The following is a 13,448-nucleotide window of genomic DNA, read 5'->3' as shown; positions in this document are numbered from 1 at the left end:
GGGAGTATTTAGATTCTATGTTGCGGATTTCACGTTTTGCAGAGGTGGTCTGGAACGTAATCCTTGCGATGGAGGAGGCTTTATTGGGGCAAGATTTGAGATAAGAGTGTAAGGAGATGCAGTACAAGCATGGTCACAGATCAAATTAGACTCTTATCTCAAGGCACCACTCTAACTACTTAAAGGACTACTTTTGTGTAAATGAAGCTCCTTAACACACATCAACATGACTCCTTGGCACCAAGATGCCACCAAATTGCGCTTTAGACACAAAAAAAGTGAATAGCTTTCAAATTTTTTTTCTCCCCGAAATGAAGAACCTTGAATCTGAGAGTATCTACAATCTATTGTTTTTTGTGTCATTTTTGTTTGGTCGTTGGCTGTGAGGTGACTCTAGCATAAAATATGTGCCTTGGCTTAATAAAGGTTGGGAAACATTGCATGACAGGACATATCAGTGAGGAAAGAGAAGGGTTGCAGTTGGTTGTAGTTTCTCAAGGAGGTGTTGGGGGCATCCATCAGCAGCCACCACCGCAGCTCTTCCCGCAGCTTGCCCCCACAGACGCGCAGTGGCCGCTCAATGCCGCCACACCGCAGCGCGAGAACTGGTCTCGACACAAGTCCGCTACAGACAGGTGAGTTCTCGGTCAGAACACAGAGTCAAAAAATAAATAAAATTGTGGTCTCACCTCTAAGCAGCTCTTCATGTGCACACACGGTCCTCACACATACTTCCTTGTTGATGACGTACACACGCCTCAGACTGCAAAATAACAGAGAAACTGATGAGGAACATTCACACCATATTATTTTTTGTATTATGATAGTATAGTTATTTTGACCATGTTTGCTGCAATATTTGTTCAAAATTAGTTCCTTAATGTGTTACAGTATAGCACTGCCACATTAATGCTATTCATTAGCATCTACGGCCGCTCCCATGATGTGTTTGGGTTAAGCTCACCGACAAAAGGGTTAATTACATTTTGCAACATGATGTGTAATTCTTAATTTTTGCTTAGTTTGATAGTAAACTGACACTAAACCTCCTATAGTGGCATGAAACAGCGTGAAGCCTCTTTTTTGAAGAATCGTCGACTATCTACCGACAACAACAACAAATTATCTTCCAAACGTCATTCGTATTTCAAGGCACCACTGCATAATACAACCCTTCATGTAGTACTCGAGGTTTTTGTCTCTAACCAGATAAAATCTGACCCCTTCCAAGCAGTCCGCCAGTTTAAAGAAAAAAAAAGTCTCATGTGTAGACAATTTCAGATGAAGATCCTCCCCTGGGCCTAGAAAGGTTGCAAATATAAAAATTATAATGACATAAAAAACAGGTCAGGCAAGGGACATATGTAAAAGCGCCTACCCCGGAGACAAAAGGGAAAGTATGATGGTGTATATATATGTTTTTTTTCACTTAGTGCCACAAATTGGAAATTACCTACAGTAGAGCGGAATAGCCCAATAAAGTAAAAAGTGGAAAGTCCACAAAGACAGCATATTGTGTATATAATGTAAACATGTGCTTGCTCACTGTAATTCAGTGTCTTCACATTTTTCCCCGTTTTGTGATGACCATGAATTCTACATACGCAAGGCTGCCAGACCCCAGATTTTTTGGCTTCATTTTGTACTTCTGTGATGCCAATGGACTGAAAATTTTATTGTTAATGGCGCCCTGACTGCAACTCCGAAGGATCTCCCCTGCCAGCCTGCGCTTTGTGTTTTCCCAACAGCACATTATGACTGCTAAAATAAATAAGTGAATAAAACCACAATTTTACCAGTGTTAAGAACATCCAAAAAGGTTCCAGCTCATCCGCATCACTTAAGGAAAAGTGTGAGGGATTTTGAGATCTTTAAAAGGCTTGTTAAAGAATTTGGTCATTTTTAAACATGATTAAATCGGGCACTCATTTATTACTTTGAGAGTCTGTGGATTGCTTGGAAAAGGGATACAGTACACATAAAGTAGATAACTTTTTTGTAATCCTCGTACTATTTTTTCCACCTCTTTGGTGTGCACCTCTTTCCCACACATGTCCCTGTTGCTTTTTTTTTTTTTTCCATGCTCCATTAAGCCCACCAAGTAGCACCGCTGGAATAAACAAACTCCTTTGAAAAGGAGGGAAAATGGCCTTCGTGGTTTTCAATGAAAACAACACCGCCTTTCAAAGAAAATACCAATAGTCTTCATCACATCTGATGATTCACATGCTCCAAGTCCATTCTCTTTAATGTGGTTCCGGTTGTGTCAATTGTATCTCTCCCTGTGGCCAACAAACAAAACAACACAACACAGGGGCCGCTGCTTTTTGGGGAGAGGAAGCATATCCATCTACGTTTAACTTCAACTTGAAGAAAAATGACCCCCTCGTTGTAAGCCAGAAGAGTATTTTAACACAGAACCTCTCAAATGAGAGAAATGATTATTTCTTGAAGTATGGTAACAGAATATGGAGTCCAAATCCCACACTTGTTATGGTCTAGGAAATAAGAGGTCTTAAAGTGGTCTCTGAGTACAGTGGTGCCCTCAGATACAAAGTGACCGTGAGTTCTTTGAGTTACAAGCAATTGTTTGGGTCATTTGGCAGATAGTGAACAAAAAAAAAAAAGAAAAAATGTGGCTTCAAGATGTTTAGTGCCTCTCCCTGTTTGACCTTACTGTCAAACTAAACATCAAACTAAAAACTTGGTATTTTAAAAAAAAGCCACTTAACTTCACCTTATGATAGTCTGCTTAGTTAAAGCTCTTATGCTAACAAACAAGGCAATATGCTACAGACGGGCTAACGAATAGGATCGGCATTGCGCGGATACAACCGCAACTGTGATACAACCCTCTAAGCAACGGATATTTGAACAAAATGGACAATACTCACTGGCATACAGTAGATACTGTATTCTTTTTCCTTTGTGAAAAATGATTAATATTACTGTGGCTTACTGAGACTGAAATTCTTTGCGTGTCCCTCCTTGGCTGTATTATATTGTATTTATGCCATTACTGCATGCATTTATAACTTAAAATATGATAAAAAAAGTGATAATTTTCGAGTTAAATACGTCCACGTGTGCATTAGCATGCAGCACTGACGAAAACTTTTTTTGTTCATGTTAGATTAGATAGCAGATGCATTCGTATCAGATTCCACGTGGACTATACAAAACATTGTCTAGAAAAGGACTTGTGTTTTTTAAAAAAAAAGAAAGAAAAGAAAGAAAAAAAATTAAAAGGGCATTCTTTCTCTGATTACAGAGCCCGAGGTCTTTAATGAAATAAGTCTGAGTGTGTGCATGTTTGCATCTGTGAGTATTTTATTTCCCCCCAAACTGAAATCCTTGAGGCCATGTTGGCTGACTGAGTTCAGATGGGCTTTCTGGCTAATAAATAAAAAATAGATGATGACATGGTTCGGGGATGCTCGGGTAAATAGCTCATCGCGTGTAAGCGGTTCCACGTGCGACCTACCTGTAAAAGCAGAGACTGTTCAGGCACTGCTTGCATGGTTTGTGCACGGAGTAGAGTCTGGTGCAGGGATACTGCTCCTCTCTGCAATCTGGAAGTCCCGAGACACGGGCAACGCTTACAAAGAAGAATCTCTCAACGAGAAGTCAAAGGCTCCATTTTCTTACCGAGAGGACCGGGCTCTGTGGGCTCCGTCTCCAAATCAGTCTCTGATATTCATATGAAAAGAACAGAAAACTCAAGACTCATTTTCCAGATGGAAATGTCGAGCTTTTAGCAGACGTACCTGGTTTTTCTGGAAGGATCGCGGGATCGACTCGAACCTGCTGCTGGAAATTTCCAGGACCAGAATAATGATTCTCAGAATCCGGACTCTCTGAACAGGGGGAAACATTTTTATTTTTTGGGGAGGGACACACGAATAAGGATTTGAACGGTACCTGCAAAATCTCATTAGAATGTCAAACTCATACTTTAGATCAGGGGTCAAGAACCATTTTGAAACTGAAAGCTACTTCTTGGATACAAAAAGATCAGGCGTTAGGGTCGGTCTCCAGGTGCCCATTTTATGACGCAGATGTTTTGGGCCCCTGAGTGCCCCTGTGCTACGTCATGTCATGACTGTCAGTACAGGACTGGCGCACTGCATTTAAAGAGAATAAGTGGAGCCACTTTTAAATGGCATCAGCTGTGATTACTCTCACAGTGGTAGGGACCTCCCTCTTCCGGATCCGCCGGCTGGCCTGCATTCGTTCACTAAATTACACAGGCCAACAGCCACTTTTAATCAGAGATGGCTTAATGTATCCCAAAATATTTTTTTATTTGAAAACTGTCTTTACTTTTTTGGGAGTACTCGGGTTTTTGAGATATTTTCAATTTTTGTTTTTAAGTTTGCGCAATATGGATTTTGACCATGCATTGTAATTTATAGCTATGGGGTTTTGGGGAAAAAAAATCCCCTTTTGGTGAACCAAACCTCTAATTCATAAATACTGTCGTACAAAACGACTGCATTTCGGACACCCCGTTAATGCGCCCAAAATTTAAATGACAATAATTGACAAACGTGTTTTTCACAGGACAGCGACGATATTATATTATTGATCTCTGTTTTTTTTTTTTTTAAAGGAAACATTTGTTGACCAGTGTTATCAACACCGAATATAATCCACCTCCGCACCGAGTTACACCGCTCGCTGTGCAGGATTGATGTCGTTCATGAAATTAGAGAACAATGGGCACAACAACAGCCACATCAACAACAGTAATAGTTGCATGCTCACCAACCAATTGCAAATCACACATGGGCAAACAAACATTCAGTCTCACATTCACACCGACAGCAATTAACAGTCAACAACTGACTTGACATGATTGTTTTTGGAAATGTGGGAGGAAGCGGGAGGGCATTCACGAAACCCACAAGCATGGGGCGAACGTGCAGACCTCACACTGGAAAGCCATAGTCTGGATTCAAACCCACAACTTGACAACTCCGCGGTGCGTGTGCTTAACCACTCTGCCAGATTTTCACATTTAAAAAATGCAAATACACATGCGGCTATACCCAGTGGGCATTGTGGCCGGTACAGCATAATACACACTGTATACTCTATAGATGAATCAAAAAATGCTTTACCTGGCAAATAATCGGGCCCATAGTCCTCTAGAAAAGAAAATAATATATAGATCAACACCGCTGACGTCATCTATGGAGATTAAATTTCTATTCCATGGCCAAGTGAAGAACAACGCCAGTTTCGTGAACTCACCAAGAAAAGGAAACTGTTCCTGGTACTGAGACTGGGCGAGCAGCACAACTGTTGGGAGAAATAACAAGACATGAAAAGCACACTGGCCGTATTTCTGTCAGCTTTTATGAGTATTCAAATTTAGGTCACAGATGCGCATTTGCTTTATCCCTATCAACGCTGCTGCATGTTTTATGCCTATTTGGTTGAAATCAAAGGTCGTTTTAATATTCCTGAATCAGTTGCTCACTGTGGCGGTTCATCTATAGAAAGATGCATCTCAAAATGGGAATAGCAGAGAAAAGCTTTATTTCAGTACTTCTATTTTTAAAAAATGATAGTAGAGAGATCATCTTGATTGATTCGAATTAAATATGCTTATTTCTTGAGACAGATAATTTGTGGTTATTGTTCACGATGAGGTCGTGCAGAGGTCGCGGGTCCGGCCTTCCTGCGTGGAGTTTGCATGTTCTGCCCGTGCCTGCGTGGGTTTTCTCCGGGTACTCCGGTTTCCTCCCACATTCCAAAAACATGCTTGGCAGGCTGATTGAACATTCTTAATTGTCCCTAGGTGTGAGTGTGTGTGCAGATTGGTTGTTCGTCTGTGTGTGTCCTGCGATTGGCTGGCAACCGGTTCAGGGTGTCCACCGCCTACTGCTCGAAGACGGCTGGGATTGTAAAACGACAAATCTCTCCAGTCACCGACATGGCTTTAGTGTACGACGACATGTATAGTGTGCGAGCCTATTCGAAAAAGAATTCACCTGTAATGCAACCTTGTGATTTTCTAGGGATGTTACAAAAGCCATGATTTGAAAATGTATCCTCATGTAGAAGTGTCGCAAATGAGTATTTACATTTCCTACCTTGATAAATGATTGTCGATTAATATTGTGAGGATTGAGACTTGATGTGATGAAGGGCTCTAGAAATAAATCCGACTCGACTTCAATCTTTCCCGTAATCAATGTCTTAACCTTAATGAATATAATCTAACCCTTTCACGCACCCTGTAACCTGATAACGTGATAAGCTGTGCACTGCAGTTACCGCTGTCCCTGAAAAGGATTAAAACAGCACAGAACAATCAAAATGATCTTTGACAAGCGCTTTCGAGTTGAGGGCCTGAGGGCCGTATCACTGTATTCGTGACAAGGTGGCGTTACCTGGCATGCAGATCAAGAGGAGGGCTCTCATGGTCGCTCTCGGAGGTAGTCACACTCTCACTGTGGAGAAAATAAGCAGGGGAAAAAAATGGATAAATGAGAGCAGCATCAACATTTTTTTTTTTTTTTGGTGCATGTCCTTTGTAACCTCTCAACCCCCCCACACGGCCTCCTTCACCCCCTCTACTGGCCCCAGTCAAAGAAAATTAAATGGGGAGGTGGGGTGGGGTGGGGAGTATGACAGCAAGAATGTGGAAAGTCTCTCCTTCCTAAGAACAATTGCTCTGTTTTCCCACTTTTCCCCTCTGCAGCAGACAGTCTGTGGCTGCATTCCAGGAAAAGAAACGGCGGACCCCGGCACCCACTCTCTCATCCCCCACTCCCTCCCCTCCTTGTAGCCGTCTGCGTCCACATCCCTCATTTCCCTTTTGCCGCCCCCCCCCCCCTGCCCCCCTTGCTTTAGTCCCCCTATTTTCTACCTCGAAGCAAATGGGCTCCTGGTTGAGTAAAGTGACTAAAAACAGCAACAACATCAACATTCTGTCCACGTGAATGACATCATTGAAATCAATCGAAAGCGGCGCTCTCTGACATTAATGACGATGTTTTTCTACTGTGTGGAAAAATGTTAACGCTCCTCCTACAGCTTCTCCACTCTACTCGACCATCATCCACACAACCCGAAGCGTGACGGCATTTGGGTTTTTTTTTCTTCACGTTTTTGGGTGCTTATTGCCAAAGTTTGGGAGACTAACTGTAAATGACTCCAAGGGGACTCAAAAAATGCACCAAGCATATCGGCATGCTGTTTTTTTTGGGGGGGGGGGCACAGGATTGTAATTGTGGACCTCAGGTTAAGTAAAATTTCACGTTTTGGGTGCACCAGTATAGCAAAACACACTCACACACGGACAAATTCCAATGGTGCATCACGGTGGCATCAAAGGCCATATGTTTTCACAGCACACATCTGGGAGCTATTAACCCCCCCTCCACTCTTTTCCTCACCAGAGACCCCCACAATACACCCCCCCCACATACACTTATGAACTAGATTCTCTGAACAGAAACCACAAATGCTCTTGACTTAAAAATGAAGCTTTTCTGTTTTCTAACAAAATTAATTAGAGCCCGATTCAACTCCCCCTCCCCTTTTTGCCCTCACTGACCCCCTTGTCTGGCAGTTTCCCCCGTTGGCAATCTCCCTGCAATTAGTGCTGGGGCTTAACCATAGTTACTCCTCCCTACACCCCCCCCCTAGTGAAAACATAGGGCCACATGACCTCAACACCTCTGCGCACAGTTGCAGAATGTAAAGTTGAAGTGCATTAAACGTAATCATTGGTCGATTCCTTTTTCAAGCCTCAGCTAAGTCAAGTACATGACAAAGTACAAATGCATGCAGATGAGGGGAAAAAAAACTATAAAGGAGGCAGAGCGCACACTTACCAAAGCTTTGGCTCAATGTGCTGCGACTGTCTTCCACCTTCCCGCCCCGTGAGTGCTGGAAGACTTTGCAGCGCCACATTGCACCACCCAGCTTGTCAAGTCTCCTCCCCGTCCAGCCTCCCCGTGAATGCACGCGAGCTGGCCCCGCGTCTGGAGGCGTCAAATGCTGTACCTAAGCAGCTCACGGACACAAAACAGACCACAATCACTGCTTTTGGAAAATAATATGGATTGGAGTAGGCAGTATGAACTCAAACATTAGGAGAGGAGTGGATTTTTAATTCACCACCTCCATGAGGCGTCACTTTACCGTGGTGGAAGGGTTTGCGTGTCCCAATGATCATAGCTAAGTTGTCTAGGGCTTTAGGGCCCTGGCACGGTCACCCACAGCAAACAGGTCCTAGGGGATGGACTAGACAAAGTATGACTCGGAGACCCCTTATGATGATTGACAACATTTGGAACATGTTCTCCCTTGCCAGGATGCGGGTCACCTCTGTATCGGTCTGTTGTGGTGAAGGAGGTAGACCGAAAAATCAACGTTCCTACTCTATGGTCACAAGCTGTGGTTCATGATCAAAACAACGGCATCCTAGATATAAGCGGCCGAAATGGGGTTCCTCCGCAGGGTGTCCGGGCTCTCCCTTGGAGATAGGGTGAGAAGCTCAGTCGTCGAGGAGGGACTCCGAGTCGAGCTGCTACTTCTCCACATTGAGAGGAGCCAGATGAGGTGGCTCAGGCATCTGATTAAGATGCGTCCTGGACTCCACCCTGGTGAGGTGTTTCGGGCATGTCCCACCAGCAGGAGGCCCTGGCGATGACTCGGGACACACTCAAGAGACAATGTTTCCCGGCTGGTCTGGGAACGCTTTGGGATGAAGAGTTGGAAAATGTGGCTAGGGAGAGAAAAGTGTGCGCTTCCCTACTCAAACTGCTGCCTCTGTGACCTGTTCCCGGATTAGCGATAGAAAACCGTATGGTATGGACTCGCCAGTCACAAGCGAGGACCTCATCTCAACTGCATCCTCCTTGGCCGACATTGACAGCAGTGCTCCTGCTTCCAATGTTGGTTTTGCGCATTCAGTGTAAATTGGCAGCTCACCGAACTGTGGTGTATCTGAAGCTCACAATTTTTTTTTTGTCTTTTAAACTCAATTATCTCTCATGACATAGTTATGTGGCGCAGCACAGTAGTTTGGAATCTTTGGTTTACTGTATATGGTTTGACAAACCGGCAACAGAAATAGCAACATTAGGTTGGCATTAAGTCCAACTCTGCATAACAGCGCCAACTAGAGGAGAGGTTTGGAAACGCCTTCGACACCATCATGAATCAGTATTTTTACATTTCGCTGTTTAGCACGAAAGTCACTGACCTATCAAATTTTTTTTTATCTCTGGCCGTGAGATCAGAGCCGCGACCCAGGCAGAAACAGTGCCAGTGTACAAAAGAAGGTCTTTCAAAATTCACTTCTACCAACCCGCCGGACAAAAGACGAGAGCAACAAAACAGCAGCTGCATGCTATTTCGAAGATTTATTCTCGCGAAGGGGGAGTGTTGTAAGATCTGAAAGAACATTCACACACTTTGTCCCAGCTAGCTGCAAAGTCAATGTTGGAACAAAAACAAGAGCAGCGTTGTCTCCCAAATGCACAAACACAATGGAGTTGAATGTCAGAAACACTTGTTACAGTATACGCAGAAAGACCCTTTCATTCTGTACACGTGCAATTAACTCATTCAGTACCGGCCAATTCTAGACCAAGTTTGAAAAGACGTTTAAAAACGTCTTTGGGAGTGAATGAGTTAAATAAGACAAGACACTCGCATTCACACATAAGCGCTCGTGTTGTGCTCATGTGTGAGACAAATGTATCAGTCCACCCTCGGTCAATCAAGATGCATGTTTTAGAATCAATTACATATAATTTAATGATATTGGGTACAGAGGACACCTGGGTGCTCAAACCGCAGCTGCTTTCTTCTCCTTATAGGTGGCCATCATCTTCTTGATCTCCGCTATGGCTTTCCCCGGGTTCAGGCCCTGTGAGTGCAAATCAAGCGGGAGTCAAGCGTCACGCCCGCCCTCGTTGGAAGGACGCTTAGGCGCGCCCGCAGGCGTTACCTTGGGGCACGTCTTGGTGCAGTTCATGATGGTGTGACAGCGGTAGAGAGAGAAGGGATCTTGTAGCTTGGACAGACGCTCCTCTGTAAAGTCGTCCCGCGAGTCGATCATCCAGCGATAAGCCTGGAAAACGGCGGTGTAGTGGACACGTTGTTGACATACTGTACTGTATATGCTGCAGTTTCCCCAACATTCAGTTGGGACTTGATCCGTCTGTATTCCTTTTACATAGTGGCCCCCTAGTGGATCAGACTGGGACAACACATAACTGGAACGCTTTGTGTTCCAGCCAAGAGCACGTTTCGTTACTCGGAATTGGTGAGGACTCAAATGTAAGGATCTTGTATTCAGTCAGAAAACAAAAGTGGTATGAACACATTGGTTCTTAGAATAATTAACTTCTTTTCATACTTGACAATGCATAATAAAACAAAACTTTACACATAGCTTGTATGATCATTAAAGGTTTTTTATGACTTTCTGGACTCTTACCAAAATAATTGATATCAATGAGATTTTTTTTAAGCCAAACAAACCTCAGGTTGACAAATGTCATCAAACAGGTTTTGGTTGAAGTACTGAAGTACACACCTGCATGAGCACGGCAGGTCCGAGGTATTTGTCTCCATTCCACCAATAGCTGGGGCAGGAGGTGCTGCAGCAGGCGCAAAGGATACACTCGTATAGCCCGTCCTGTGCGAGACAAAAAGGAATAGAGGTAAATCCTCTTTGTCATAGCACTTGCGCTATGGATAGTGGATGAGAAAGCGGAATTGAAAGGCGGGACATGCCAGTTTCTGTCTATCCTCCACAGACTGTGTGTACTGCTCTTTCCCCTCCTGGGACTCATCCTTCTTCTTCAGGTAGGGCTCAATGGACTTGTACTGAGCGTAGAAGTTGCTCATGTCCTGTGGTGTAGATTATTATTAGTATTTGTTTTAATGAAAACTTGATATGCTAGAGAAATAACAAAGGCAAATTCAGAATAAGCGCACCTTTAATTCGTTCTGTGACAACACGTCACACAAAATAAATATTTGATTTCATTAAAAAAATAAAACAATTATAAATTGAAATATAATGTAAAATAATAATAGTTCTTGCCTAATTTTGGATTCAATTCAATGGACATTGCGCTAATTCTTCAAGTGTGCATACTTTGGCCAGCTGGGGGCAGTATAATGCAAACATAGAGATGTGTTTCACAACTGACTCCTGTAATATTGCTCATCCCTGAAATTAAAATTGTGAGTAGGTTTAAGGCTTTATAAACTTTTGGTTTCAGCCCAAAGCCTTTCAGCCAGCTATAGTATTATACGTATGCTATATAAATAGGCGTGTGTTTATATGTACAGTATACATAGTTTTTTTTTTATGTTGTGAGCAATCATAATGCTATAATAAATTTAAAAAAAAACATTTTCACAAAAGGATGAAGAAAATGTGCTCGCAAGTCAAAGCAAAAAAAAAAAAATGCCTGCTTGCATCTTGTAACTCGGGTCACTCATATCTCAAGTCAGGATACGGTTAGTTAGGATGGTATACTCACAGGTACCAGGTCTTTGACCACATACATATGTGGAAGGGGGTAAATCTTGGTTGCTTTGCTGAGGTTAGTGTCAATCTTGTTGAGGCAGGCCAGTGTGTTTCCACCGTTGATGTTCATTGCACATGAGCCACAGATACCTGCGTTTAAAAGTCCGTGAGCGACACGTCACAAGGTTTTATTTATTCCCACCACCACCGCCAAACAATCAGGAGTAACAGAGACACTGCTTATGTTCTAATGTCAAACTTCAGAAGAGACACCTTCTCTGCAGGAGCGACGGAAAGTCAGCGTGGAATCCATTTCGTTTTTGATCTTGATTAGGGCATCAAGTACCATCGGGCCACATCTACAAGAAGGATAAATGAGGAGCCAAAATGTCAAACATGCAGGTGGGATTTTTTTTTTTCAAGGATAGAATTGCCAAGTGCATTTGTAGAGTAGATGAAACCATCACAGCGTCCTGTGCTCATGAATATGAATTTGAGAGGTCATGCTTCATCTACATAATGACGACGTATTCCTTGGAAAATCAACATAATTGAACCTCTGAACACAATTTGTTCAACAGGCCGGTTTCCCAAACGTGAGACTGAATTTAGTTGTGCCAGTGTATTTAGGACAACACTTAATGCGCTGCACCTGTCACAAGCTTGAATATGGGTCACCTACGCACGTGTTCAGGTCGATGTCGAAGGTCTGCATGCGAGGCTTGTCTCCTGGAGTGTCTGGGTCCCATCTGTACACCTGGAACTTCTTAATTCGTGGCTGTGCTGCTGGAGCGGCTGCTGTCTGCGCATAACGTATTGCCTGCCGCGGCATTGGGCAATATTTAATATAAAGAAACAACTCTAAAATACAATAGGTCAGATATACGCGAGGTACATAATTTACATTACAAGCATCTCAAAAACACACCACTGAACAACGAAAAAGTAACACATCTATTGAAAATAGGGTTGCTAGTAATAACAGAATTGCAGAAAATAACAGAGATACTCGGTCTGGAAAAGTGAAATGATACCACATATCTTTAGTATCTGTACTTCAGAATAAAAATAGGTTCCGTGTGCTTGTTTCAATGTGCTTATTAGCCATTCCAATTATTGAAAATTATAGAAGTGACTAACGTAAAAATTGTCCTAATTTAGTGTCTTGACGGCATCTAGATTACCGCATACAGTTCGACTGGACATGAAAACAATGTATTACATATTATTATTCAATATCCAATATTTTTGGAAATCAAAAACTATTAAGAATCTAGAGTGTATAAACAATCATTTTTGGGCCAATTGGGTAAAAACGGATAACTCCCTGCGGCATACAGGAAAAACGATTAGAGCATAATGTTTGGCAAACACAGCATTATTGGTTATTCTTGTTAAAGCGAATGTAAAAGTTTGTAATTTACGTTGTTTTTTGGGGGGTGAGGTTTTAGGGGCGTGATTGATGGGAGTCTTGTTTATGTAACATTTTAAAACCTGGCAGCATGTTACTACTGCAAATTAAGAGAATGGTATCTTTATATAATATTTTGAATGAAACTATTTGCAGTTAAGTGACGTTCGGCATGCAGAGCTCGTTTTAAAAAAACACGAACAATAACAAAGCTGAAGTTCAGGATGGTTAGCTCATAGCTAGTAGCAGGCAGACTCAGTATTTCTCTGTTGTTAATTAAACCGAGTTGTACAAATGCAAGGCAATCATCATCATCATACCTCTAAACCAGCTGAGGAGCGCAGCGACAACAAACCACAGCGGTTCAAGGACGTAAGAAAGGCTACCGACATGTTTGGGGTTTCTGTTCTGCTGACCTCCACTTCCTCTACGCCCCACAATCCAACGCTGTAGCGTCACAAATTGGTGAGAGCACTTGCTTTGTATATCGCTGTCGCCCGGGTTATAGTACAGCCCATTCACCCT

At 42.8% G+C, this 13,448-nt stretch overlaps 2 protein-coding genes across 2 annotated transcripts; both read right to left on the bottom strand.

Moving 5' to 3' along the window:
- Nucleotides 1-210: 210 nt before the first annotated feature.
- On the bottom strand, nucleotides 211-7,995 carry mfap2 (microfibril associated protein 2). Its single transcript, XM_052076720.1, has 9 exons — nucleotides 7,851-7,995; nucleotides 6,402-6,461; nucleotides 5,257-5,304; nucleotides 5,124-5,150; nucleotides 3,768-3,857; nucleotides 3,649-3,690; nucleotides 3,485-3,572; nucleotides 690-763; nucleotides 211-625 (listed from the first exon to the last, which is right to left on the bottom strand). Exons 2-9 carry the CDS (start codon nucleotides 6,430-6,432, stop codon nucleotides 519-521), a joined length of 507 nt encoding a protein of 168 aa, XP_051932680.1. The 5' UTR covers nucleotides 6,433-6,461; nucleotides 7,851-7,995; the 3' UTR covers nucleotides 211-518.
- Nucleotides 7,996-9,740: 1,745 nt separating this feature from the next.
- On the bottom strand, nucleotides 9,741-13,399 carry sdhb (succinate dehydrogenase complex, subunit B, iron sulfur (Ip)). Its single transcript, XM_052076704.1, has 8 exons — nucleotides 13,244-13,399; nucleotides 12,199-12,332; nucleotides 11,786-11,871; nucleotides 11,526-11,662; nucleotides 10,768-10,884; nucleotides 10,568-10,669; nucleotides 9,977-10,099; nucleotides 9,741-9,895 (listed from the first exon to the last, which is right to left on the bottom strand). Exons 1-8 carry the CDS (start codon nucleotides 13,313-13,315, stop codon nucleotides 9,815-9,817), a joined length of 852 nt encoding a protein of 283 aa, XP_051932664.1. The 5' UTR covers nucleotides 13,316-13,399; the 3' UTR covers nucleotides 9,741-9,814.
- Nucleotides 13,400-13,448: the final 49 nt, after the last annotated feature.

This window comes from Hippocampus zosterae, chromosome 9, assembly GCF_025434085.1.
Source record: "Hippocampus zosterae strain Florida chromosome 9, ASM2543408v3, whole genome shotgun sequence".
NCBI classification, from domain to species: Eukaryota; Metazoa; Chordata; class Actinopteri; order Syngnathiformes; family Syngnathidae; genus Hippocampus; species Hippocampus zosterae.
This window is presented reverse-complemented; position numbering and strand designations above follow the sequence as displayed.